Here is a 27480-nt window from a genome sequence, read left to right on the forward strand (position 1 = left end):
ATGGTAGTGACTCACTTTATTGCATGGTAATTTGGAATTTTATTATCATGATATTTCATTAAGGCTTCCTGGCAAATCCCGAGTAAGAGAGCAAACTTTTTCTATAAAGGGACAGATAATAAATATCAGATATAAATATCAGGCTTTACAGGTTACTGTTGCATATGCTTGTCTTTTTGTTGTTTTATATAAAAACAGGGCAGTGACCAGATTTGAGCCATAGTTTGCGAAACTCCACTATAAAATCAGGTACAACAGGTAACAATGTGTCTCTCTTCCAGATAGCTAATACATATTTATAGCAACTAACATTTATTGAAAGCTTATAGCATGCCAGCTATTGTGTTTTGTGTGCATTACCTGATTCAATCCTCACAGCCATCCTATGCTATAATTACTATTATTCTTTTCATAGATAAAGAAATTGAGACTTGAAGACATTAAGCAACTTCTCAACGATTCCATAAACAGTGGAGTCAGAATCTAAACCCAGAAAGACTGACTTCTGAATTACTAAACTATACACTTCTGAAAAAGCTTTCAGCTGAACATATAACTGATTAATACTATGGCACAAACTAGAACATTGACGTCCTGAGTGTCAATTTGCTAAATATTCAGAAAAAAACTACATTTTAAAGGGGAGTTGAACACTTTAACTTAATGAATGAAAGCCTAATAGTATAATATCAGGCACTGAAATGAAAGGTATTTTAGAAAGAAGAAAAAAAGAAAGGTATTTTGGAAAGGCTATCAGATTGTGAAAGCTAAAATCAGGAATCACTGCCATGCTTTTTCAATAAAGCAGCCCCCCAAAAATCTTAATTATGGAACACAGAAGTACAACAAACAGACTATCTTAAAAATTTAACAGATTCACAATTTCTCTCAGGAAACACTACAATAATAAATAATGCCATAAAATGTGAGATCCGCAATAGACTGCACCAGGTACAAACTTAGGAGTAGGCTGAAGATGACAAGAGGAAATAAAGGAAAACTGAAATGTACAATATCCAGATGGTATTCATCTGGTGATTGAGAGCAATTCAGGCAGGAAAGTCATGTTACAGAGGTCTACAAAAGAGGGTATTGTATAGTAGTGTTCCAGGAAGCAATACTCAGAAAAGGAGTAACATAACTAACAACAGGATCAATGAACTCTAAGGGGTCCTCCTTTTATTATAACCCCCCTCCCCTCAAACAAAAAGAGTGCTCTTCATTTCTCCTTTGAGTAGAAGTATTGGAGACAGACAAGGACAAAGATGTGGGAAGAGTGAAGAATATGCTTCAGAGGGGAAAAGGCCTATGTAGATGGAGAAGAGTAAAGTAAATGTGACTTTACCTGGAGGCATACCGCTGTCCCATCCTTGGATTGGGGGGAAACGCAAGTGATTCAAACCACATTTCTCTGCTTGCCCCACATAAGTGATTACAGGTTGTTACTACCAACTATACAAAAGCTTGTTATCAAAGGCCTATTGCCTAGATGATTATAGCAAACACCTATATAGTCCTTTAAAGTAATTTAATCCTCATAATCACCCTGTGAGATGAGTACTTTGAGAATATTCATGTTTGATAAGGATGTTAAAGCACAGAATGGTTAAATTGCCCAAATTCACAGAGCTAAAAGATGGTAGGGCTAGAATTCAAACCCAGGCAGAAAGGCTCCACACACAGTTCACACACTCTTAACCACTCTGTTATAAAATAACTTCTTTGGTCTAATTGTGCCACCACAAGCAAGTGACTGACATCAAGACTGTACTGCAGCATATCAAGGACTCCAGGCATTAAGCTGGAAATCAAGATAAAGACTGGATAGAGCAACTAGCAACTGGAGACATAATCTTGGAAGAACCAGGTATCAGGGATGTTTATGAAGAGAGAGCATGACAGAAAGACAGGACTCAAGAAAAGAAGAAACTACCTCATTACCACAGCAATTTGGACATATTAAGCTAGCAAACTAAGTGCTTATAAAATAGAGCCCTAATGGGAATGTAATTCTGATCATAAATTCTGGTATTTATGAGTACTTGCATTGATCTTTCAATAGATGAGTCCATATAATTTAAAAATTAAAACAGCCATATCACAAATGGATTTTTAGCCACATCACTAGGATAAATGCTGACATTGATCATTTAGAACAAGAAGTAATTCAGAAAGTTCTGATGCTGAGCTCTAAACTACATGACATGAATGTATGTCTTCTGAACTACTGGCAAGATATTCCTTAAATTGAATAGTAAAATTATTATGTACTAAACAGAGTTATTCAAGTTTGGACTAGGAAGATAATCTTGAGATTTAGATTTTGCCATTGTAACTCATATAAGTGTACTAACAAAGTAGAAAAACTTAAGACAGGTCTTCTTAGAATATATGCTCAGGAAATTACCTTTCTAGTTAATATATACTTATTTTTTATTGCTAGGTGAACAAAATAAACCAGACATGTGAGCAAGAACTCTCCTGGAATACAAACCTAATATTCTAGATCCAGCTCCTAAAACATAGTCCACTGTCAGGCAGCACACAGAGAGGCCAAATATAGACACTGTTTGAGGATATACTGCAAATGATCACAAGGTCTTGCTTTCCCTGTATGACAATAACCTTAGGGCTCTATAAGTAAAACTTTGGTATGATGCCCCTGTGGTTTCAAGAAAAACTGGAACACAAAATAAAATTAATTTATAAAATAAAATTGCATTGCCCCCCAAAAAAGAATCAAAGAAGCAAAGAAACACACATACACACGATTTGGGAAATATATATCCATGATATGGAATATATATTAATAAATCTGTATTACACACTGTATTTTACTATATGTAATACATAGTTCATAAAAATTAGAAAAAATGTGCATATGTACTTATAATTACAAAATACATGTTCCCAAGAGAAAAACTCAAATTCTGAATGGTAAATAGTCTGATTGAAACTAGTAATCCTAGAGTTTAGCAATGTACTGCTGTCAATTAACTGGCAAAGCCAATATGATTTTTGAGAGCACAAATATCACTAGTGTTGGCATGGTAGATTCCTGTAATCTAAACCCATTGCTAATTTCACTAAGATTGTGTACCCTTGAACCTATAAGACTGGTTCTTGCCATTGCAAATAACCTGGTTTTTCCTCTTCAGGAGCACGAGAATAACTTATCAACATTCGATTTGAAACACAAAGAGAGGGAGGAAAAACACTGGGTTCCTCGGTCTTCTGGTTCCATTTCTTGTCCATTGTGAGGCCCAGCTGTAGTTCTTTCCCTTGAGTTCCAAAAGAAAATCTGTATTTATTAAAATTTTTTCTTCTTTGAAACAGATTTTGGTTACTTGCAAAAAAAAAGCAGGCTTTAATTTGAAATCTAAAAGCCTAGAATGTCTAAGCAACCCAATTCTAAAGCATAATAATGGTTTTTAAAAAGTACATTGAAATATTAAGGCTTCTAATCAATGCTATTCATAAGAATATCTATTCTGAATCAAAGACTTTGAGCCAAAATGCATCCAGAGAAAATACATGTCATTCATGTAGAAATAATCATTTCTAATACTATAATGCCTGTGAAATTAAAAACTGCATTTAATTATATTTTCTGTGACAGTGGCTTTCAAACCTATTTTAGCAACAGAATATTTTCTTCTAATGAAATCTTAGGTTCAAGCCCAATACAAAGCAGAGATCTGCTCTGGTTGAAACATGTGCACATGTCTGGAAGCGGGCATGTGAGCCTGACTGAACCTGTAGGCAGAAAACCCTGCCTGATGTCCAACCCCTTCCCCTGTCACAGGTCCCCTGAGGCATCACCATGAAACCCCTGTGACTTTTGTGAATCAGAGCTTGAAAACCACCGTGCTAGGAAGAGACAGCCACCCTTTTAAACTTTTCTTTCACAACCAAGACACCAAACCAGTCAAGTGCCTATTTACCTGTGAGCTTTAAAACTTTTTCCATCAACATAAATATCAATATCTGGGCAATAATGTTTCACGTAAAGTTTCAATAAATCTTCTCCTAATTCAGATGCAGGATCCAAGTCATAATTATCTTTAAAAGAGAAAAACAAAACTAAAAAATAGTTTCTTTATTATAAATATCCAAAATTTTGTGTTTTAATATTACTAAAGGTTTTTCCACATAGTTATCTTGATTAGCTACTAAAAGAGAGCAATAGTAACTACAATATTTAACTAGTAAATTTAAAATAAAACAATATTAAAATCATCTCTATCTTGCTTTGAAAAATAAATTTCAACTTAATTTAAATATAAATATACCTTTCACAATACAGATTTATAGTTAAATATAGGTAATATTATCACAAAATTATACACCAAAACTGAAGCCACTGAATGAATATCTGACATAGGAAGTTAGAAAATTTTCCAATTTTGATACCCTTTTTCATTACCTTCCTATTCCTGTTCCTGAGTTTTTGGTGAAAATGAAAATGACATTTGAGCCAATATATATTCAACTAAAATTAATGGGATTTATGGAGCACTTACTATGAGTTTAGTACTATATACAGTATAGAAAAATAAAGAAAATAAATATTTTTAAAAGTATCTCTACTTCAAAACATTCACCATTCAGAAAGTGAGAAGTGAAATATAAAACATGTTTATATTTTTAAAAATTACTACACTGTATATCATAGCTTTGTTAGTCCAGAAACTTTAGTCAATACACCTGGTGAGAATCCGTCACTGGGGACAGATTCCCACCAACCAAATTTACAAATTTATAAATTTCTGTATTTATAAACCACAATGTCATCACTGGCTTTAATATCAAGAGAGATCCAGAATCCAACCATGACCCAGTATCTCCATGGCTACCACCCCAGTCCAAGCCACTATCATCTTGCACCTAGATCTCTGCAATAACTTCCCAACACATCTACAACGCTCAAGCCCAACAGAGGCATGTTTTAAAAATGTAATTCAAATCATGAGCCATCTCAGTTCAAAACCATATGGCTCTCTCCATTTTTTTAAATAGTAAAAGCCGGTCTTACAATGGTTTACCAGGCCCCACAACATCCAGCTCCTCACTTTGCAGGTGGCTGGGGACTAGCCTGAGCTCTCCGAGCCTGGAGGGCCACAGCTGTCCAAGGCAGGCTGACAGGGGGAAGACTGTGCACATGACTATTACCCTGCATAACAGAATAAACCTTAGCGTCAGAATTGAATTGCTGGATACCCAATTGGTATTGGAGAATTAGTTGGTGTGAGGGAAAAAACACACACACATTTTGGTGTCAGAAGTGGTCGAAGAAAAAACCCACAGTCAGAGAAATCCCAAACTCAATGTTCCTCAAGCTGAAGTCATCATTCCACTTTACCCTAATCTTGTTCTGCTTATACTCCAGAAGCCTGCCAAATAGTACCACCCCAAGTCACCAAAATGGCTTATAAGGAAGGTGACCACATGTCTTGGTTTGCCTGGGACAGTCCCAGTTAATGCCTGTTGCCCCAGAATAATTATTGACCACAATAATAATTCTGCACTTTTCACTCTTTCTAAAGTATCCCAATTTGGACAATAAGAAATAAGGTCATCCTTTATATAAGGCTTGCAATAATCTGGCTTCTGCTTATATCTCCAGGCTCATCTCTCACTGTAACCATTCTTGTCCCCTACTCCACCCTAATCCCACAATAAACTATTTCCAGTCTTTAAAATTTGCTATGTGCCTGAGCTCTCTCTGCCTCTAAGCATGTTGTTTCCTTTGCCTGGAATACTTCTCCCCTAAATTCTTTTTGCCTGGTTAACTCCTGCTTTTTTCCCTGAGATTCAACTCAGACATCACCCCCTTCATGTAGCTTTCTCTGGATGCTAAGTCCAGGTAAAATGTGTCTTATCTGTGTCCTCATCACACTCTGTGCATAATCCATCTGACTATATCTCCTCCTAGACTGCACGACAGGAACTCTGTTTTGTTCACTCTTAAACATTCAAAACCTAATGCAAAATCAATATTCCGTTTAAAGATGTGATAATTAGGGGGCACCTGGCTGGCTCAGTCAGCAGAGCATGTGATTCTTGATCTTGGGGTTGTGAGTTCAAGACCCATGCTGAGTGTAGAGATTACTTAAAAATAAAATCTTTAAAAAATATGTGATAATTAGAATGGCCTTCCAGGAACAAATAGCCAAGTGCAAGAATACAGTTCTTTGGGGGAAACGCCAAATAATTCAGTAAGACTAGGGCTCAAAGGGTGGGAGGGCATTGTGAAGAGAAGAAGCAGCAGAGTTCTAGGCAAGAGCCAGTTCACAAATTTCCTTATGTCACTGGAAAGAACCTGGGATTTATATTAAGGCTATGGGGAACAATTGAAGAATTTTAATAAGGGGAGTGCTGTGATCAGACCTGCAGTTAACAAATATTGTTCTACACAGTATAAATGGAGGGTGGCACAATGAGAGGCCTGGCAACTAGCTGGGGTGCAGATGCTCAAGAAGAATTGCAAAGACCTGAAATTAAGAAATGGTAGGAGGATAAAGAAGAGAAGTATTTAAAATATTTAAGAGAGGGGCACCTGGCTGGCTCAGTTGGAGAAGCATGAGACTCTTGATTTTAGGGTTATGTGTCCAAGCCCAATGTTGGGTGTAGAGATTACTTAAATAAGGCGCTAACTTCCTGTTGTGTGTAGGACCTGATGGATGTAAATACCATTCACTTTGTATCCCTTGTGCCTGGAGTACAGAATCATTCCATATGTGTTTGCCCTCTAGGGGGTTATGTATCATTGGGGAGCACAGGGTCATAGAACACAGGAAGTTTCAAGGAAGATGACATTAACAGTAGGAAAGCTTACGAAGAAGTTAGTAAGATTCAGACAACAAGCATCTGCTAAACTGGTAAACATGGGGGTTTTCCATGGGGGAATGAGGAAGTAGTTAAAAGACAGGGGGTTGAGGGGTAAATGAGCTCTTTTCACTTACATCCGCAATGTGTTTGGCCACTTTAATGGGATGCTGTGGGACTGTGGCAGAACTCTAGATGAGAGACAGGAAAAATGGGTACTAAATATCAGCTCGGCCGGCTGCTATATCTGTGTGGCCTTGATAAAGTCCCTTATACTTAGAGTTCTCATCTGTAAAAATCAGCCTACAGCCACTTCTTAGAGTTATCTGAGACCAAATGAGATAAACTATATGAATGGATCTACCTCAAAGCTTAGAAGAGACATCCATTCATTCATTCACCATAGTTAGATGTTGTTAACATACATACAAGGATTCTAAGTGGGCTTAAGTCAGTTTGGTCATTATTATTGTTGTACTAAATATCAATAATAAAATGTTTCAGTTAACAGATACTTTCATATACATTCAATTCTGCTACAATGCTTGTGTTGAAAATATCAGTTTGATCTAACACAACTGATATATTAGGGAACCATTTGAACATGATGTGAAATTTTCACTTGCTTACGTGCATTTCACTTCCTTGCAGCTCATTCACAAGAAATCCTAGGGCACTGCAAAAAAAAACTGCACCCACCTGAACGGAACCATGTAAGAACATATAAAACATACACAAACACCTTAAACATCTACCAGATACCTCAGTTCACTACATGTTATGACCTACATCTTCCATAGCTGGTGTTACAAATTTCCATCTGATTTCAGATAACCAACTGTTAAGAGACCGTTTTCTATGAATATTTCGTGTTTCTGTATGGTCTGAGGCAGAGCATACTTTCTGGGCAGAGCGCTGGAAAATCTGGACAAAGAATGATTAAAGAACAAACATGCCTTGGAAGCTAGAGATACTGCGAGGTTCCAGAAATATTTACAGATTTTCTTCCCCTCAAAACCACTTCCCTATACTCCAGGGTGGTGAAGCTACCTTCCTCTCTCTTTACCAGGGGAGATTTATTTACCTTCCAAAGTAAAGCCCCCTCCCTCCTACTCTATTTCCCTCTCTCTATCTCTATCAGATCTGCCAGCAGCCTATGAAAGTCTCCTAATTTTGGCGTTCCTCTCTTATGGTGCAATCCCACTTTACATGCAGGGTAACATCAGGCCCTCACCACTGAACCTTTTGGGGACTGGAGGTTGGGAACTTTAACTAAGATGCTCTGTAAATAATAAATAGACCAGAGATCTCAAGTTTCCTGTTAGAATATCTACCATTACTGTATCTCTATATCATCTATACTTATATCTATCTATACTTATTCCTATGTCCTGAACATCCTCCTTCTGCCAATTCACAATAGTTCACAAGCTGCAACCCTTCTGACACCCACCTCCACAAACAAATTTAAGTTCTTTTTCAAGGTCAATTACCATATTTATTGTAGTATTTAGGTATTTCTTAACAATTCAACATATGTAAAACCATGCCATTTTCATTAGGTTTCTATCTTTTTAAAACGTGTCACAACAAAATTGTAATTTTTTTGTGTCATGACAAAATATAATGATTTTTATGCTGCATGTTGTTTTTAAGTAATACATATATTGTGTTATAACAGAACTGAATCTATAGTCCGCTAAAGCTTCTGTTGGTGTGGATCAGAATAAGGATGATGACATGTGGAGGCTTAAGAGGAGAACTGTGAATTTATTCATAATAACCCCATCTCCAATTGCTTGGGAAAACTAGGAGTTGACTATAGTATTACTTTCACTTACCCATAAAAAATTTGCTTTCACTTACTTTTATTACATTTACTTTCAATTACTTTTATTTCATTTACCTATAAAAAAGAAATCAGTAGAGTTGATTTTTGAAGTACGTTTTTCTCCAACTATATTAGAATATAGTTACTTTCATGGCATTAAAATTTATAAAAATCCACCAAAAAAATGCCTCACCAGTGGAAATTAAATTGTCCTCTCCATCACTGATATCCTCTGGAACTTCATGCTTCAGAAGAGAACAAGGAGATGACTTTTTATCTAAGAACTCTACAGATGATCTTCCATCATTGTCAGTGCACTTTCCAAAGCTGAAGTCATGTCTCTTTTGTGGTATACCCCTCTCTACTATCTTTTTCCTAAGAATTTCCTCTTCATAGTTTTTTAGGCTTCTGTTTGATGAATATACAATCCTAAAAGAAAATGTAAAATATTAATGAAAATAATGTTGGTGATTCTTAAAAGCTAGTTTCCCAAGTGCTGCTTTCATATAATACAACTATATAATTTTAAAACCATTTTTATCTGGACTAACTGGAAAAAGATCTCAAATAGCAGAAAGTTTTAAAAGTAGTCTATGAAATATTTTAATGTTGGAAAGGAATATACAATGCCATCAAACTAGATAACCTAGATAAAATGGACAATTCTTAGAAAGACACACACTACCTCCTGACTTAAGAAGAAACAGTATCTGAGCAGACCTATACCAACTACAGAGATTGAATTACTCATCAAAAACTTCCTACAACATAAATCCAGGACAGGTGGCTTCACTGGTGAACCTACCAAATGTTTAAAGAAATGACATCAATCCTTCACAAACTTTTCCAAAAAATAGAAAACAGAACACTTCCTAACTCATTCTGAGGCCATTACTATCCTGATACAAAAGCAGACAAAGACACCGTAAGAAAAGAAAACCATAGACTAATATTTCTTATTAATATAGATGAAAAAAAAATTCCTTAGCAAAGTAATAGCAAACTGAATCTAGCAACATATAAAAGGATTATAAACCATGACCAACTGGGGTTATCTCAGGAATTCAAGGGTAGATAAACAAATGAAAATCAATGTTATACATCACATGCTATCGTCTGAATGTTTATAGACCCTTAAAATTTGTATGTTGAAACCTAAAGCCCAGTGTGGTATTAGGTGGGAGGTGAGGCCTTTGAGAGGTTACTTAGGTGGAGCCCTTATGAATGGGATTAGTGCCCTTATAAAAGAGGCTCCAAAAAGATCCCTCACCTCCTTCCACCATGTGAGGGCACAGTGAGAAGTCAGCATCTACAACCCGGAATAGGGTCTTCACCAGAATCCTACCATGCTGGCACTCTGGTCTTGGACTTCCATACTCCAGAACTGTGAGAAATAAATTTTTGTTGTTTATAAGTCATCCAGTCTGTAGTATTTTTTTAGAGCAGCCCAAAGACATCATAAAACCTTTTAAATTTAGTCCTCTTAGCAGGACTAAGACACCATATCAACAGGACAAAAACAATATGATCACCTCAATAGATGCAGAAAAAGCATTTGACAAAATCCAACACCCTGTCATGATGAAACACTCAAAAAACTTGGTAGAAGGAATGTCCTCAACCTGATAAAGAACATCTACGAAAAACCCACAGTTAACATATTTGATGGTACAAGACTGAAAACTTTCCTTCTAAGATCAGAAAGGATGCCTGCCTGTTCTCATTACTTCTATTCAACATTTAACTGGAGGCTCTAGCCAGGGGATTAGGCAAGGCATCTGGATTGGAAAGGAATAACTAAAGCGATCTCTATTTACAAATAACAAACTTGTATATAGAAATCCTTGGAAACCCACCCCAAAACCTATTTGTTAAACTCCATGTTCTACAATGTTGCAGGATACCAGATCAATATGCAAAAATCAACTGTATTTCTAAATACTAGAAATCAACAGTCTAAAAGGAAATTAGAAAATAGTACCATTTACAATAACATCAAAAAAATAAAATACTTAAGAATATATTTCACACAAAAAGCATAACCCTTATACATTCAAAGCTATGAAACAATGCTGCAAGCAATTATATAAAGGGAAACACATTCTAGATGATTTAAGATTAAGATGGCAATATTCTGAATTGCTCTACAGATTCTATTCAATGCAGTATCTATCAAAATTCAACTACTTTTCTGCAGAAATGGAAAAGTCAGTCCTCAAATTCAAAGAGAAATGCAAGGGACCCAGGGGTACCTGGGTGGCTCAGATGGTTAAGCGTCTGCCTTCAGCTCAGGTCATGATCCCAGTGTCCTGGGATCAAGTCTTGCATCAAGCTCCTGGCTCAGCAGGGAGCCTGCTTCTCCCTCTCCCTCTGTCTCTCCCCCTGTGACTACTCTCTCTCTCTCTCTCTCTCTCTCTGTCTCAAATGAATATTTAAAAAAAAATGCAAGAAACCCTGAATAGTCAAAACAATCTTGACAAAGAACAAAGATGGAAGATTCATACTTCCCAAATTCTAAGCTTCCTACAAAGCTACAGTCATCTGCACTGTGTGGTACTGGCATGAGGATAAACATATAGATCAGTGCAACAGAACTGAGTGCCTAGAACTACATATATGGGCAACTAATTTTTGACAACAGTGTGGTGATATTGTGATTTATAACATGAAATATATATTTGGTCTTTGTCCACTGTTCCTGGCACATATCTCCTAAAACTCGTAATTTCCTATGCAAGAGTCATAGGGACATTTTTGCTATATTGCTTAGCTTTGTTCCCAACTCCTGAAATGAATCCAGAGCAATAGAAGTGGAATGGATGGCTCTTCTTATTCATAACAAGCCCTTTGAACCACAGCAGAGTTTACATTAATGAGCTAGGTGACATTTGGAAAGCCCCCAAGGATGGGGCTGCTTGGCAAGAGAGTCTGAATTAATCATCAATGGCTAATGATTTCATCCATCACGCCTAAGTAATAAAGCCTCCATAAAAACCCTAAAAGTTGGGATTCAGTGAACCTCTGGGTTGGTGAACACACGGAGGTGCTGGGAGAGTGGTGCACCCAGAGAGGGCATGGGAACTCCACACCCCTTCCCACATACTTGCCCTTTCCATCTCTTTCATCTGGCTGTTCTTAAAGTTACATCCTTTTATAGTAAATTGGCAATCTAGTAAGTAAAATCCTTTCCTGAGTTCTGTGAGTTCTGTGTCCTAGCAAATTAATTGAACCTGAGAAAGGAGTCATGGGACCCTTCAATTCACAGCTGGTTGGTCAGAAGCACAGGGAACAACCCAGACTTGCAACTGCATCTGAAAAGGGTTCGGGACAGTCTTATGGGACTAAACCCTTAACCTGTGGAATCTAATAATATGTCCAGGTAGTGTCAGAATTGAATTAAATGGGTAGGACCCCCAGCTGGTATCTGGAGAATCTCAGAATTGTTTGGTGTGGGGGAAAACTCCCACACATTTGGTGACCAGAAGGGTCAGAAGTGAATTATTCTATGAGTACAGTAAAAGTAAAGGAGACATTGGGGAGGGTATGTACTATGGTGAGCACTGTGAATTGTGTAAGACTGATGAATCACAGACCTGTACCTCTGAAACAAATAATACATTATATGTTTAAAAAAAGAAAAAAAAGAAGATAGTAGGAAGGGAAAAATGAAGGGGGGAAAATCGGAGGTGGAGATGAACCATGAGAGACTATGGACTCTGAGAAACAAAGTGAGGGTTCTAGAGGGGAGGGGGTGGGGGGATGGGTTAGCCTGGTGATGGGTATTAAAGAGGGCATGTTCTGCGTGGAGCACTGGGTGTTATATGCAAACAATGAATCATGGAACACTACATCAAAAACTAATGATGTAATGTATGGTGATTAACATAACATAATAAAAAAAAAAAAGTAAAGGAGACACACAGTAAAGTGTTTTTCCTTTAGAGGTGTCCAGACAATCCAACAGGAAAAGAATAGTCTCTTCAAAAGATGGTGCTGAGATAAGTGGATATCCAAATATGAAAGAACAAAGCTGGATACTAGCCTCAAAATATATACAAAAATTAATTCAGAATAGGTGAAAGATCTAAATGTAAGAACTAAAAAAGTATACATGGGTATAAGTCTTCATGACCTTGGATTAGGCAATGGTTTTTTACACATAACACCGAAAGTACAAGTAACAACAACAAAAAAGAAATAAAGTGAAAATCATAGAAATTATAAACTTTTGTACTTTCAAAGATACTATGAAGAAAGTTAAAAGACAATTCACAGAATGGAAGAAAGCGTGTGCAAATCACATACCCGATAAGAGACTCGTATCTAGAACATATAAAGAATTTTAAAATCCTTTCCTATAGAATAAAATTCTTTTTTGAAAAATATTTATTTATTTGAGAGACAAGAGAGAGCACGTGCATGTGTGCGCATGAGAGAGAACACGAGCGGAGGTAGGGGTAGAGAAGCAGACTCCCCATGGAGCAGGAAGCCCAATGCAGGGCTCAATCCCAGGACCCTGGGATCACAACCTGAACCAAAGGCAGACACTTAACCCACTGAGCCACCTAGGTGCCCCAGAATAAAATTCATATATAGAGACTATGTATAGAATATCAAATATATAAAGAATTTAAAAATATAAACAATACATCTCAATAATATAAAGACAAATGACCCAACTTAAAATGGGCAAAGAAACTCTATAGTTTACCAAAGAAGATATATAATAGCCAATATGCACACACAAAGATATTCAACATCAATAGCCACCAGAGAAATACAAATCAATATCACAATGAGATACCACTTCACACCCACTATGGTGACTATAATCAAAATGACACATAATAACAAGTGTTGTCAAGAATGTAGAGAAATTGGAATCTTCATACATGCTGGTAGGAATGTAAAATGGTGTAGCCTCTTTGAAAGAGTCTGGCATTTCCTTAAAAGTTTACCATATGACCCAGCAATTTCACTTCTAGGTATATAACACAAGAGAAATGAAAACATATGTTCACATAAAAATAAGTACATGAATGTTCATAGAATTATTCATAACAGCCAAAAAGTCAAAACAACCCAAATGTCTATCAACCAATGAATGGATAAACAAAATATGGTATATCCATATGCACAGAAGAGATTTAACACAGCAGTCCTGACTACTTACTATCTTTTAAAAGACTTAATTATAAGGTTGGCCCTTGGCTGGTATCCGGGAACATGATTTCAGGAGTGTTCCTGGCATTCTATAAATGACAAGGGTGGCTCGTTGTGCCTAAGCTATTTATACGAATAATATGGTTTATGCTTAACACCTGCTTTCCTTCCAGGAGTCTGGAATATGGATGCACAATAGACACAGGGTGCCTACATGACAAACACCTAGGAAAAACCCTGGGCAGAGCCTCTAATGAGCTCCCCTGGTTGACAACATTTCAGAAGTGTTGTCAAAACTCATTACTAGGGAAATTAAGCATGTCCTGTGTGACTCCACTGGGAGAAGACTTGGAAGTTTGTGCCTAGTTTCCTGTGGACTTCACTCCATATTCCTTTTCTCTTTATTTCTTTTGTAGTAAATCACAGCCCAGAATATGACTATATGCTGAGTCCTAGCAAATCATCAAACCTGAGGATGGTCGTGATGACTCTTTATCCATCATTCAATGAAATATTCAGCCATGAAAACAAATGAAGAACTGATAAACACCATGACATCAATGAACCTTGAAAATATCACACTAAGTTTAAAAAGCAGGACATAAAAGGACATGTACTATATGATTCTACTTATATGAAATGCCCAGAATAGGCAAAACCATAAAGACAGAAAGTAGATTATTGGTTGCCAGGAACTGGGGGAAGAGAGAGTGGGAAGTGACTGCTGGGGGCATGGAATTTCTTTTTAGGATGGTGAAAATATTCTGGAATTGGAGACTGGTGGTTGCAAAACACTGTAAGTATACTAAAATGACTGAATTATACAGTTTAGAAGGGTGAATTTTAAGGTGTGTGAATTCTATCTCAGTTTTTTAAAAGACTGAGAATAGGAGAGAAACTGAAGGCAGTGTAATAGATAACTCTTGAGCTTTAATATAAAAGGGTGCAGAGCATTAGAGTACTAGCTGGTAGAGTATTAGTTGGAAGGGAAATGAGGTCAGAAAAGGCTTCTGTTATTTTTTTTTAAGATTTTATTTATTTATTTGAGAGAGAGAGAATGAGAGATAGAGAGCACAAGAGGGAAGAGGGTCAGAGGGAGAAGCAGACTCCCTGCTGAGCAGGGAGCCCGATGCGGAACTCGATCCAGGGACTCCAGGATCATGACCTGAGCCGAAGGCAGTCGCTTAACCAACTGAGCCACCCAGGCGCCCAAGGCTTCTGGTATTTTTAAAGCGGGAATAAAACACCATGTTTATATACCAATGAGAAGATCCAAAAGAAAAGAAACTTCTTTTGGGAAAGTGAAAACTGCTGGAGCAATGTCCCTCAATAGGAGAAAAGAGGGTGAAAATGGTTTTAGTGGAGGGAATGGTTTTAGAAGCACTGACAGTTTATCAACAGTAGCAGGGGAAAAGACAAAGCATACGGTGTAAATGCAACTAAATGAATAGATGTTGGAACAGTTTGTGAAAGTTCTAATTGCTTTGATTTTCTCAGTGAAATATAAAGAAAGGTCATCAAGTGAGAATGAAGATGGGGGAAGAACAGCTGAAGGTTCAACAAAAAGGAGGTATGAAATAATCTAGGAGAGAAGGAGAGCAAATGGGACTAGGGAAATATATGACTGCATACAGTCAGCACTAAGTACCTACTTGAGGTTCATGGCCATGATTTAAAGTGAGACCAAATACCATGTGTTTTTCTCCTGCCATTTAATTGTGTGAATGCAGGAGTGGAGGAGTCAAAGAACTGGATTCAAGGTTTGGGGTTCTGACATGCATACAAGGCAAATTCAGAGGGGACAAAGGAAAAGGTTGTGTGTAAAGGAAGTGATACAATGATAGACAAAAAAAAAATTTAAACTAAGGATAGAAACAAGGACATAAGAGGATAAGAGACAATAAAACTGGTAAGAGTTATTGCAGGTCCTGATGGGAGTCAATAAATTATTAGATTCAGGAGTTTTAAAGGAGGAAGGTAGAGAGATGGGAAGAAGTTAGAGGTTGAAATGTCTGGAATCAAGATTATGGAGGATTGCAGTCTATTGTTATTGACATGATTTCAAATTTGACATGGTAGTGAGGTAGTGTGCAGAACAAGATTACTGGAAACAAGAATTAAAGTAACCAAGAGGCCATGGTATTGGAAACATATGTTGCAATTTTAATTACCAAGAATTACATTACAAGAGAAATTGACAAGAATTTCTTTGAGAAATGAGAAGGACTGACTTCTGGGGAAGATGGTGGAGTAGGAGGATCTTAAGCATACCTCTCCCATGGATACAACTAGATAACACCCACATCTGTGTAAATAACCTAGAAAATGAAGTGAAGACGGGCAGAACAGACTCTCCACAGCTAAATGTAGAGAAGAGGCCACATCAAAAAGGGCAGTAAGGGCGGAGATGCTGTCAGGAGCCAACGGCCCTTGGGACTGTCTGTGGGAGGGAGGGATGCCATGGGCATGAAGAGGATCAGACACCAGCCATGGGGGAACCACATGGGAAAGATGAATCCCCATAACATTTGGCTTTGAAAACCATATGGACTTAACAATCAGTAGGGCTTAACACCTGGAACTTTAAAATTCACAGGCAGAACTCTGGGAGAGCCAGGAGTCCCCTCCTTTAAAGAGAGAACACAACAAAGAGCCAGAAGAAATACAGCACAGAAGCCGCAGTTTGAACACCTAGGGTATATGGGAAGGGGATTTATTTACTAATCTCAGAGTGTGTGCTGGAGGGGCAGGGATCTTAGGGAACTTCTCCAAGAATAAAACAGCTGCTAAGCACCATTTCCCTCCCCAACACCAAAGCCTAGATACACAAGCACCTGCGGGAACAAGCAGAGCATGTACACTCTCCACCTACATGCTAAAGCATGCTTCACACCCCATTCTGCTGCAGAAATACCCTCTCCATCACAGCCTAGGCAGGACTTTTCCCCAGGGCCTGCAGACCCTGACCCACAACTGACTGACAGAGACCTACTGGCTCCTCACAGCCCATCCCACATTCTGCTGCAGACCGGCCCCATTGAATACATCCTTGGCTGAAGCCCAGCCAAAGCAGTGCCATAAGCCAGGCAGTGTCAAGCAACCCTGACAGGAGCCATCAACACTTCAGTGTGACTCCTGCCCTGGGGGAGAGGGGAAATTAACAACACACACCAGTCCAAATGCAGCCCCAGCAGTGGGCTGGGGACAGACATCAGGTCTGACTGCAGGCCCCACTCACCAATGAAAGCTTCTCAGAAGACAACACAGAGAAAACCCCTGCAGTTCCATGCCACTGCAACTCTGGCAAATGCCTGGTCTGACCCAGTCAAGCCCAAGGCAGTCCCAGACTGACCCACTAACAACACAGGGACCAAATCCTGCTCACAACAGGCAAAGAGAGCCATTGAAGACAACTAGACTGAAGGCAAATGTGGCTCAGCAACAACACTAGGTTACATACACTACACATAAAAGATACCTCTGAAGCGCCAGGTTCTGGTCAACAGGGGACACAGAACAACAGGGCACTATAGGACCTCTTCTTCATAAGGCCACTACTTTCACGAGGAGGAGAGATAGCTGACTTTCCTAACACATATAAACAGATACAGAAAGTTAGATAAAACGAGGAGACAGCGGAATATGTACTAACTGAAAGAACAGGGCAAAATCACAGCAGGAGGGCTAAACAAAATGGAGATAAGTAATATGTCTGACAGAGAATTTACAGTAATGGTCATGAAGATACTCACTGGCCTCGAGAAAAGAGTGGAGGACCTCAGTGAGACACTCAACAAAGAGATAGAAAATATGAAAAAGAACCAATCACAGATGAAGAACTCAGTAACTAAAATTAAAAACATACTAGAGAGAATAGTAGACTAGAGGAAGCAAAAAAATGGATCAGCAAACTGGAGGACACAGTAATGGAAAGTAATCAAGCTAAAGAGGAGAGAGAAAAATAGTAATAAAAAAATTAAAATAGACTATGGGAAGACAACAACACTACCAATAAAATAACATTTGCATTGTAGGAATCCAAGGAGAAGAGACAGAAAAGGGAGCAGAAAATTTATCTGAAAAATAATGCCTGAAAACTTACTGAATCTGGGGAAGGAAACAGAAATCCAGATCCAGGAGGCAAAGACAGCATCTGACAAAATCGAACCATAGAGGGCCACACCAAGACACACAGTCATTAAAAGGATGAAAAGTGGTTATAAAGAATTTTTAAAAGCAGCAAGAGAAAAGAAAACAATTACATACAAGGGGAAAACCCCATAAGGCTATCAGCTGATTTTTCAGCAGAAACTTTGCAAACCAGAAGAAAATGGCATGATATATTCACTGTGCTGATAGGAAAAAATCTGCAGCCAAAAATACTCTATCCAGCAAGGCTATCATTGACAACTGGAGAAGAGATAAAGAGTTCCTAGGCAAACAAAAGTTAAAGGAATTCATCACCATTAAACCAAGTCTATAAAAATTTTAAAGGGGACTCCTTCAGTGGAAAGTAAAGACCACAAATAGTTGTTAAAAAAAAAAAGTCAGAAGTACAAAAGCAGTAAAATTAAGTTTATCTACTAAAATCAGTCAAGGGAGTCCCAAAACAGAAGGATATAAAGTATGACACCATATACCTAAAATGTGGCAGGGGTAGGGGAAAAGGAATTAAGAATGGGTTCAAACTTAAGGAACCATCAACTTAACACAGACTGCTGTATGTGTGAGATGTCATATATAGGCCTAATGATAACCACAAAATAAAAACCAGTAATAGATATCAAAAAATAAAGAGAAAGGAATCCAAGTATATCACTAAAGAAAGCCAGCAAACTGTGAGAGAAGAGAGTAAGAAAGGACAGAGAAGAACTACAAAAACAACCATAAGAAGTAAGACAATGGCAGTAAGTCCATACCTTTCAATAGTTACTTTGAATGAAAATGGACTAAATGCTCCAATCAGGAGATAGAGGGTGACAGAATAGATAAAAAAGCAGGAACCATCTATATGCTGCCTACAAGAGACTCATTTCATACTAAAGACACATGTAGATTGAAAGTAAAGGGATGGAAAAACAATCATCATGCAAATGGAAGTGAAAAGAAAGCCAGGGGAGCAATGCTTATATTGGACAAAACAGACTTTAAAACAAGACTGTAACAAGAGACAGAGAAGGACACTATATAACCATAAAGGGAACAATCCAACAAGAAGATATAACAATTGTATATATTTATGCACCCAACATGGGAGCACCCAAATATATAACACAGTAATAATAAACATAGAGAAAGTAATCGATAGTAATACAATAAGGGACTTCAATACTCCAGTTACATCAATGGGCAGATATCCAAACAGAATCAACAAGGAAACACTGAACCAGATGGATCTAACAGATATATTCAGAACATTCCATCCTAAAACAGTAGAATACACATTCTCTTCAAGTGCAAACACAGCACTCTCCAGTATAGATCACAAGTTAGGCCACAGAACAAATCTAAACAAATTAAAAAAGATCAAAGTCATGCCATACATCTTTTCTAATCACAATGCTATGAAACTAGCAATCAACCATAAGAAAAAAATCTGGAAAGAACACACATACACGGAGGTTAACATGCTACTAAACAATGAATGGGTTAACCAAGAAATCAAAGGGAAAAAAAATACATGGAGACAAATGAAAATGAAAACAACAATGGTCCAAAATCTTTGGGATGTAGCAAAAAAGGTCCTAAGAGGCAACACTGTAGCAATTTAGGCCTACCTCAAGAAACAATAAAAATCTGAAATAAATAACCTAATGTTACACGTAAGGGAGCTAGAAAAAAAACAAAACACAAAACCAGAAGGAAAGAAAAAACAAAGATTAGAGCAGAAATAAGTGAAATAAAAACTAAAAAACAATAGAACAGATAATGAAACCAGGAGCTGGTACTTTTAAAAGGTCAACAAAATTAATAAACTTTAATCCAAACTCATAAAAATAAAAAAGAGCGAGAGGCAAATAAACATCAAAAATGAAAAAGGAGAAATAATAACCAACACCACAGAAACATAAAGGATAAGAAAATATTATGAAAAATCATATGTCAACAAATTGAACAATCTAGAAGAAATGCATAAATTCCTAGAAAAATATAACCACCCAAAACTGAATCAGGAGAAATAGAAATTTGAACAGGCCAATTACCAGCAATGAAATTAAATCAGTAATCAAAAGAACTCCCAACAAACAAAAGTCCAGGACTAGATGGCTTCACAGGTGAATTCCAACAAACATTTAAAGAAGAGTTAATACCTATTCTTCTCGGGCACCTGGGTGGCTCAGTCTGTTAAGTGTCTGCCTTTGGCTCAGGTCCTGATCCCAGAGTCCTGGGATTGAGCCCCACATCAGGCTCCCTGCTGAGCGGGGAGCCTGCTTCTCCCTTTCCTGCTCACCCTGCTTGTGCTCGCTCCCTCCCTCTCTCTGTCAAATAAATAAAATCTTAAAAAAAAAAAAACCTATTCTTCTCAAACTATTCCAAAAAATAAGAGAGGAAGGACAGCTTCCAAATTCATTCCATGAGGCCAGCATTACGCTGATACCAATACCAAATAAAGACACCTAAAAAAAAGAAAACTACAGGTCAATATGTCTGATGACTATAGATGCAAAAATCCTTAACAAAGTATTAGCAAATCAATCCAACAATGCATTAAAAAATCATTCACCATGATCAAGTGGGATTTATTTCCAGGATGCAAGGGTGATTCAATATCCACAACTGAATCAATGTGATACATCACATCAACAAGAGGAAGGATAAAAACCATATGATCATCTCAACAGATGCAGAAAAAGCATTTGACAAAGAACAATATCCATTCACAAAAAAAAAACGCTCAACAAAGTAGATTTAGAGGGAACACGCCTCAACATAATAAAGGCCATATATGAAAAACCCAGAGCTAATATCATCCTCAATGGGAAAAACTGAGAGCTTTCCCCTAAGATCAGGAACAAAACAAGGATGGCTACTCTCACCACTTTTATTCACTATAGTATTGGGAGTCTTAGCCACAGTAATCATATAGAAAGAAGAAATAAAGGGCTTCCAAACTGGTAAAGAAGTAAAACTTTCACTATTTGCAGATGACATGATACTACATAATGAAAATTCTAAAGATTCCACCAAAAAACTACAAGAACTGATAAATCAATTCAGTAAAGTGGCAGGATTCAAAATCAATGTACAGAAATCCACTGCATTTCTATACACTAATAAAGAAGCAGCACAAAGAGAAATTAAGAAAACAATCCCATTTACAATTACACCAAAAATAATAAGATACCTAGGAATAAAACTAACCAAGGAGGTGAAAGACCTGTACTCTGAGAACTATAAAACATTGATGAAAGAAACTGAAGATGACACAATGAAATGGAAGTATGTTCCATGCTCATGGACTGGAAGAACAAATATTGTTAAAATGCCTATACTACCAGGGGCGCCTGGGTGGCTCAGTCAGTTAAGCATCCAACTCTTCATTTTAGCTCAGGTCATGATCTCAGGGTTGGGAGAGCGAGCCCAGAATCAGGGTCCACACTAGCACAGAGTCTGCCTGGAATTCTTTCCCTCGTCCTCTCCCTCCCTCTTTGCCCCTTCCTCCGCTCATGCTATCTCTCTCTTAAATAAATAAATAAATAAATCTCTTTTTTTAATGTCTATAATACCCAAAGCAATCTACACATGTAATGCAATCCGTATCAAAATACCAATAGCATTTTTCACAGAAATAGAACAAACAACCTTAAAATTTGTATGGAACCACAAAAGACCCTGAACAGCCAAAACAATCTTGAAAAAGAAACAAAGCTGGAGGTATCACAATCCCAGATTTCAAGATATACTACAAAGCTACAGTAATCAAAACAGTATGGCACTGGCATAAAAATATAGACATAGATCAGTGAAACAGGATAGAGAACTCAGAAATAAACCCATGATTATGGGGCACCTGGGCAGCTCAGTCCTTAAGCATCTGCCTTTGGCTCAGGTCGTGATCCCAGGGTCCTGGGGTTGAGCCCCGCATCAGGCTCCTTGCTCCACAGGAAGCCTGCTTCTCCTCTCCCATTCCCCCTGCCTGTGTTCCCTCTCTCTCTGTGTCTCTCTCTGTCAAATAAATAAATAAAATCTTTAAAGAAAAAAAAAACCCAAGATTATATGGTAAACCAATCTTCGATAAAGGAGGCAAAATATGCAATGGGGAAAAGTCTCTTCAACAAATGGTGTTGGAAAAACTACAATACAAGCAAAATAATGAAACCGAACCACCTTCTCACACCATACATAAAAATAAACTTGACATGAATTAAGGACTTAAATGCGAGACCTGAAACCATTAAAATCCTTGAAAAGAGCACAGGCAGTAATACCTCTGACATCAACCATACCAACATTTTTCTAGATATGTCTCCTGAGGCAAGGAAAAAAAAAGCAAAAATAAACTACTGGGACTATATCAAAATAAAAAGCTTCTGCACAGCCAAGCAAACAGTCAATGAAACTAAAAGACAATCTAGTGAATGGGAGAAGATATTTGCAAATGACATATCCAATAAAGGGTCAGTATCCAAATAAAGACCTTACACAATTCCACACCAAAAAAACAAACAAACAAATAATCCCATTTAAAAATGGACAGAGGACCTGAGTAGAAATTTTTCCAAATAAGACAGACAGATGGCAACAGAAATATAAAAAGATGTTCAACAGCCCTCATCATCAGGGAAATGCAAATCAAAACCTCAATGAGATTATCACCCCACACCTCTCAGAATGGCTAGAATCAAAAAGACAAGAAACAAGTGTTGGCAAGGATGTAGAGAAAAAGGAACCGTCGTACAATGTTGGTAGGAATGCAAACTGGTGCAGCCACTGTGGAAAACAGTATGGAGGTTCCTCAAAAAGTTAAAAATAGAATTACTATATGATCCAGTAATTCCACTACTGGGTATTGATCCAAAGAATACAAAAACACTAATTGGAAAAGATTATATGTACCACTATGTTGACTGCAGCATTATTTACAATAACCAAATTATGGAAGCAACCCAAGTGTCCATCAGTAGATGAATGGATAAAGGTCTAGTATATATACACAATGAAATATTACTGAGCCATAAAAAAGAATGAAATCTTGCCAGTTGCAACAACATGAATGGATCAAGAGGATATAATGTTAAGGGAAATAAATCAGTTAGAGAAAGATAAATACCATTTGATTTCACTTATATGTGGGATTTAAGAAACAAAACAAACGAACAAAGAAGAGACAAACCAAAAAGCAGACTCTTAACTATAGAGAACAAACTGGTGGTTACCAGAGGGGAGGTGGGTTGGGGGATGGGTGAAATAGATGAAGGGGATTAAGAGTACACTTATCGTGATGTGCACTGAGTACTGTATAGAATTGCTGCATCACCATATTGTACACCTGAAACTAATATAATACTGTATATCAACTATAGTAGAATTAAAAATAAAAATTAATTAATTAACATTTTTTAAAAAGTAAGAAAGAAAGAAGAAATGAGGACTGACTTAAGGGTCTATAGATGACTGGCTAGTGGCATAGACTAGCAAGATGAGATTCAAAGACAGTTTAGGAAGATGGGAGGAAGAAAGATCTAAAGGCAGCAACTGGTTTTCAAATGTTTTAAAATGCACCTGGGAATTGGTTTTATTCAGGTGTGCCGAGCCAAATGATTAGGAAATGACTGCCATTGAAAAGATAGTTTGTAATTTGCAGTCCCCAAGCAGAGAGAGGCACACCACACCAGTAATGGCCACATGGGGAAGCAACAGGGTTGGTCTGGAAGCAGGAGGTAGAGCAAAGCACAGGCAGAAGGCTTTATTATGTTTTCTGTGGAAAGGAAGGAGTGGGGCAAGGTAAACAACTGAAGAAGCTTAATATTAGTTTTAATAATTGGGGCTGGAGGTGGGGTGGGGGGGGTGGGGGATGCTCTGGGCTATGAGAATGATCTTTAGTTGCCTGGTATTTGGCCCTGGGAAGATTAGGGCAGAGGAATATTGCCTTGTGGAGAATACGAACCAGATTGAGGAGGTGGGGGTGTTGGGATGGATTTAGGATGACCTGACCCTAGGAGGAGTAATCTCTGCCCAGTCAGTGAGGCCCCCGATGCCAGAGCATCAATAATACAGAAAATAAGAAAATATAGTTAAATACAGTGAATACAACAAGACACCTATCCCACCCACTTCCAGCCCTGCTAGTATAAGAAATGTGAGAGAAAATACCCATTACCTGAAAAAGCTGCAGGGGAAACAGAATCTTTTGTTCTGTGCTGTTCTATGTGTTTATACCTTCCTGACAAGTTCTCTTAGCATCCCCCAGTTAACTGATGTTAAGTTGCAAATTCAAAGGTCATTCCTCTTAAAAAAAAAAAAAAAAAAAAAAAAAGACTATGGAACAAACAATTGAGTGAAAAGAAAAAAAAGGTCTTTCCTCTTTTCTTTCCTCACACACACGCACACACACATACACACTCTGACACCTACAACGGGGTAGGTCTTCTTGGAAAATCAAAGATTTTTATACTAAGTTGAATTTTTGAATTTTAATCACAAGGTCATGAAGCAAGAACTATTTTCCATTGCCAATCATTTGAATCATCTATGATGCTGCTGTATATAAAACAATTTTTCACAGACTGTATTTCCCACTCTAACTCAAGTGCATAATACCAAAGGACTCTACAGTAAGTAGCAATATAACAATATTTCAAAAATTTTATTGGTTATCTAAAGAGAAAGGATGTGCAATAAAGCCACTAATAAGAACTGAATTTCATAAGTAAAATTTAAAAATTTTTTTCAGAAGTTTCATTGAAAAAATTAATCTCAATATTTTATATTATAATCCTCTCCTTATACTTTATATTAATATAGATGAAATTTCAATGCACTCTGCTAAAAAAAAGAGGGGTACATCACAAGCACTTTCTCTGTGCAGGACACAATACGAGATACCATTGAGGATGTTCACATCAATGAGATGATCTAATTTCAAGGAGCTTATATAACCACAGACATACATGACTAACCTAATACAAAACAAAATATGATTAAGTGCTTAAAATAGAGGCCTGTGAAGTGCTATGAAGCACAAAGCCATCTACTCCAACCTCCTTGTTCTAAATATGAGAAAACTGAGGCTTAAAGAAATCATAAAACAAGATAATGCACAGCTGGGAGGCAGATCTCTGCCTTGTTGCCAAGTCCAGTGTCTCCTCCACTCTACCATGCTGTCTCTTAATCTTTTTTTCCTACTACTTTTAAGGACAATAAATAAAGAAAAATATTGATATAGTTTCTTCCTTTCTCTGATATATGAAAATTTGACATATCCTATGCATCTTCATCTAAACATACACTCAAGGGGAGCCTGGCTGGCTCAGTCAGTAGAGCATGCAATTCTTGATCTTGGTCAGGGTTGTTAGTTTGAGCCCCACATTGGGTGTAGATATTACTTAAAAATAAAATAGTTTTACAAAAGAAGAAAATAAAATAAAAATAAACATACACTCAAGAAATATATCATTTCATAGAGCCTACACAGGCCTACTACTATAAATAACTTATGAAAATGTATTCAGTGCTTACTGTATGCCAAACCACTGTGCTTTATAAGCATCTAATTTAACCCATACAATAACACTTTAGATAGGTATTGTTATTATGTCCATTTTTCAGATGGAGATAACAGTAAGTGATGAATCAACGTTCACACAGTTAGAAGTGGTAGGCCTGGCTTGACTACAGAGCCTGGTCCTTAGAACAATGCCAATATACCACCAACTAGGAAAAAAAAAAAGTATACATTTTAAAACTGATAGTCGGAACTCAATGATGAGCCTATGATCTATACTGGGAAATGATAATGATTTTTAAAATCGCACTTAGAGTATCTGTTTAAATTATGTCATACTATTCTTACACACAGGGTAAGTCAAGGTTAGACAATTTTCCATTTATGCATATAGGAGTTTCATATAAGAAATTCTGAAATAATGAAGAAGTCAGATCAGAGCATGTCAGAGCATTTCAGAGCATAAAAAGAAGAAAAATAAACCAAATCACACAAATATACTTAACATTTAATTATCCAAAAGTAATTTTCTACACTAACGTCAGTATGATTTGGATTATAGGCAAAATGTATGTCAGCAAATAACTAAAAGACTAGCATCAAAAAACACTGAGGATCCAGAATATAAAAACACAAAAATCCAACTTTGAAAAAGCCAGTATTGGCTTTAAAACTTAGTTCCACATTTACTTGTCATCATTTAGCACTCAAATCAAGAGCCACTAACCAGTACATACCTAGCCCTTTACACAGGGCCTTGCCCATTACAGGGCACAAATAGACACCTGCTGAGTAAGTGTATGTGATGGGTGGTATGAGAGAAAGTCACTAAAATATCATTTAGAACAATACCGACTTCCATATGTTGGAAAAAGGGAAGAAATTACGTAGGGCAGGATTTAAAAAACTGAAATGAAATACAAATAAACACTTCCAGATTTACAAATATAAAAATCTTAGTGAATTTCTATGGTGTTTATTAGGTGCCAGACATTTTACACCTGACGAAATTCCAGGCACAGAAGGATTAAGGTTTGAGGCACACAGCTACGAAATGGCAAAGCAGAGAATTTGAACTCAGGCATTCTAGCCTTAGAGTCCATGTCATTTAAATGTCATAAGTCTAAAAGACATATAATTTTGAGAAACTACATTAGAAAATACTTCCCTTCTGGATACATTTAGCAAAAATGAGTGTCAAATCATTACACATATGTGCAGATAATAGTAAAGCATTAAAATAAAATTCTGTTCAATTAGAATGGGTATTAAACTAATTTCTCCCATTATTTAGGTGGTAAAAATTCGTGAATTCACGAGTTCAATGGATGTTCTATTTTCAAAAATTTTGACCATATGCAAGCCATAAGAATAAAAAGTTATGATCTCATATTTTTACAAACATAATTTACTTAAAGTTTTGCATACCAATAATAAGGAAGTCAGGAAGTCAATATATAGCAACAGTTCTTGCATACCAATGATTTTTTCATACCAACAATACAGAAGTCAGTATATAGCAATGGTTCCCAACAGGGGCTAATTCTACCCCCAAGAAGACATCTGGCAACATCTGACAGACATTTTGATTGTCACAACTTGGGAAGTGGCGGGGAGGGCGGGGACTCAGGAAGAATGCTACTGTCATCTAGGGGCTAGAGGACAGGGATGCTGCTAAACATCCTAAAATGCACAGCACAGCACCGACCCCACAACAAAGAGTTATCTAGCCCAAAATGTCAATAGTGCCACTGTCAAAAAACCTTGGCATGGAGTAAGTCATTCAAATTACTAGAGAACACACCATTTCTCCTCTTTCAGGCTCAATCTCAAATTAGTACTTAGTCTTTCCCAATACTAAGCCCCTAATACTCTGATACTCATACTTAGCCTCTACTAATACTAAGAATTTAAATTAATGGATTTTTTTTTAGGTTATAAAACAGATATGAAAATACAAGAAATAAAAACATACACACATATGTGTTGAAAA

The 27480-nt window shown here is 37.2% G+C and overlaps 1 protein-coding gene across 11 annotated transcripts in view; it reads right to left on the bottom strand.

Moving 5' to 3' along the window:
• BTBD8 (BTB domain containing 8) overlaps window positions 1-27480 on the bottom strand; it is a 113269-nt gene that overhangs the window by 79572 nt on the left and 6217 nt on the right. For 5 of the 11 annotated variants that reach the window (XM_073896308.1, XM_073896306.1, XM_073896310.1 and 2 more), the window contains exons 3-4: window positions 8853-9088; window positions 3945-4062 (exon numbers count right to left, since the gene is read on the bottom strand). The exons of 1 other annotated variant lie outside the window; for it this stretch is intronic. In XM_073896308.1, coding sequence (XP_073752409.1) covers window positions 3945-4062; window positions 8853-9088 — 354 coding nt within the window. Of the gene's footprint in view, window positions 1-3944; window positions 4063-8694; window positions 8735-8852; window positions 9089-24143; window positions 24165-27480 lie in introns of those variants that run through there. 5 more of the 11 variants (XM_073896319.1, XM_073896312.1, XM_073896313.1 and 2 more) reach the window with 5 other exon arrangements.

The sequence above is a fragment of the Callorhinus ursinus genome, unplaced genomic scaffold (genome assembly GCF_003265705.2).
Source record: "Callorhinus ursinus isolate GAN/ISIS: 27379988/994484 unplaced genomic scaffold, GSC_fseal_2.0 scaffold9, whole genome shotgun sequence".
Classification (NCBI taxonomy): domain Eukaryota; kingdom Metazoa; phylum Chordata; class Mammalia; order Carnivora; family Otariidae; genus Callorhinus; species Callorhinus ursinus.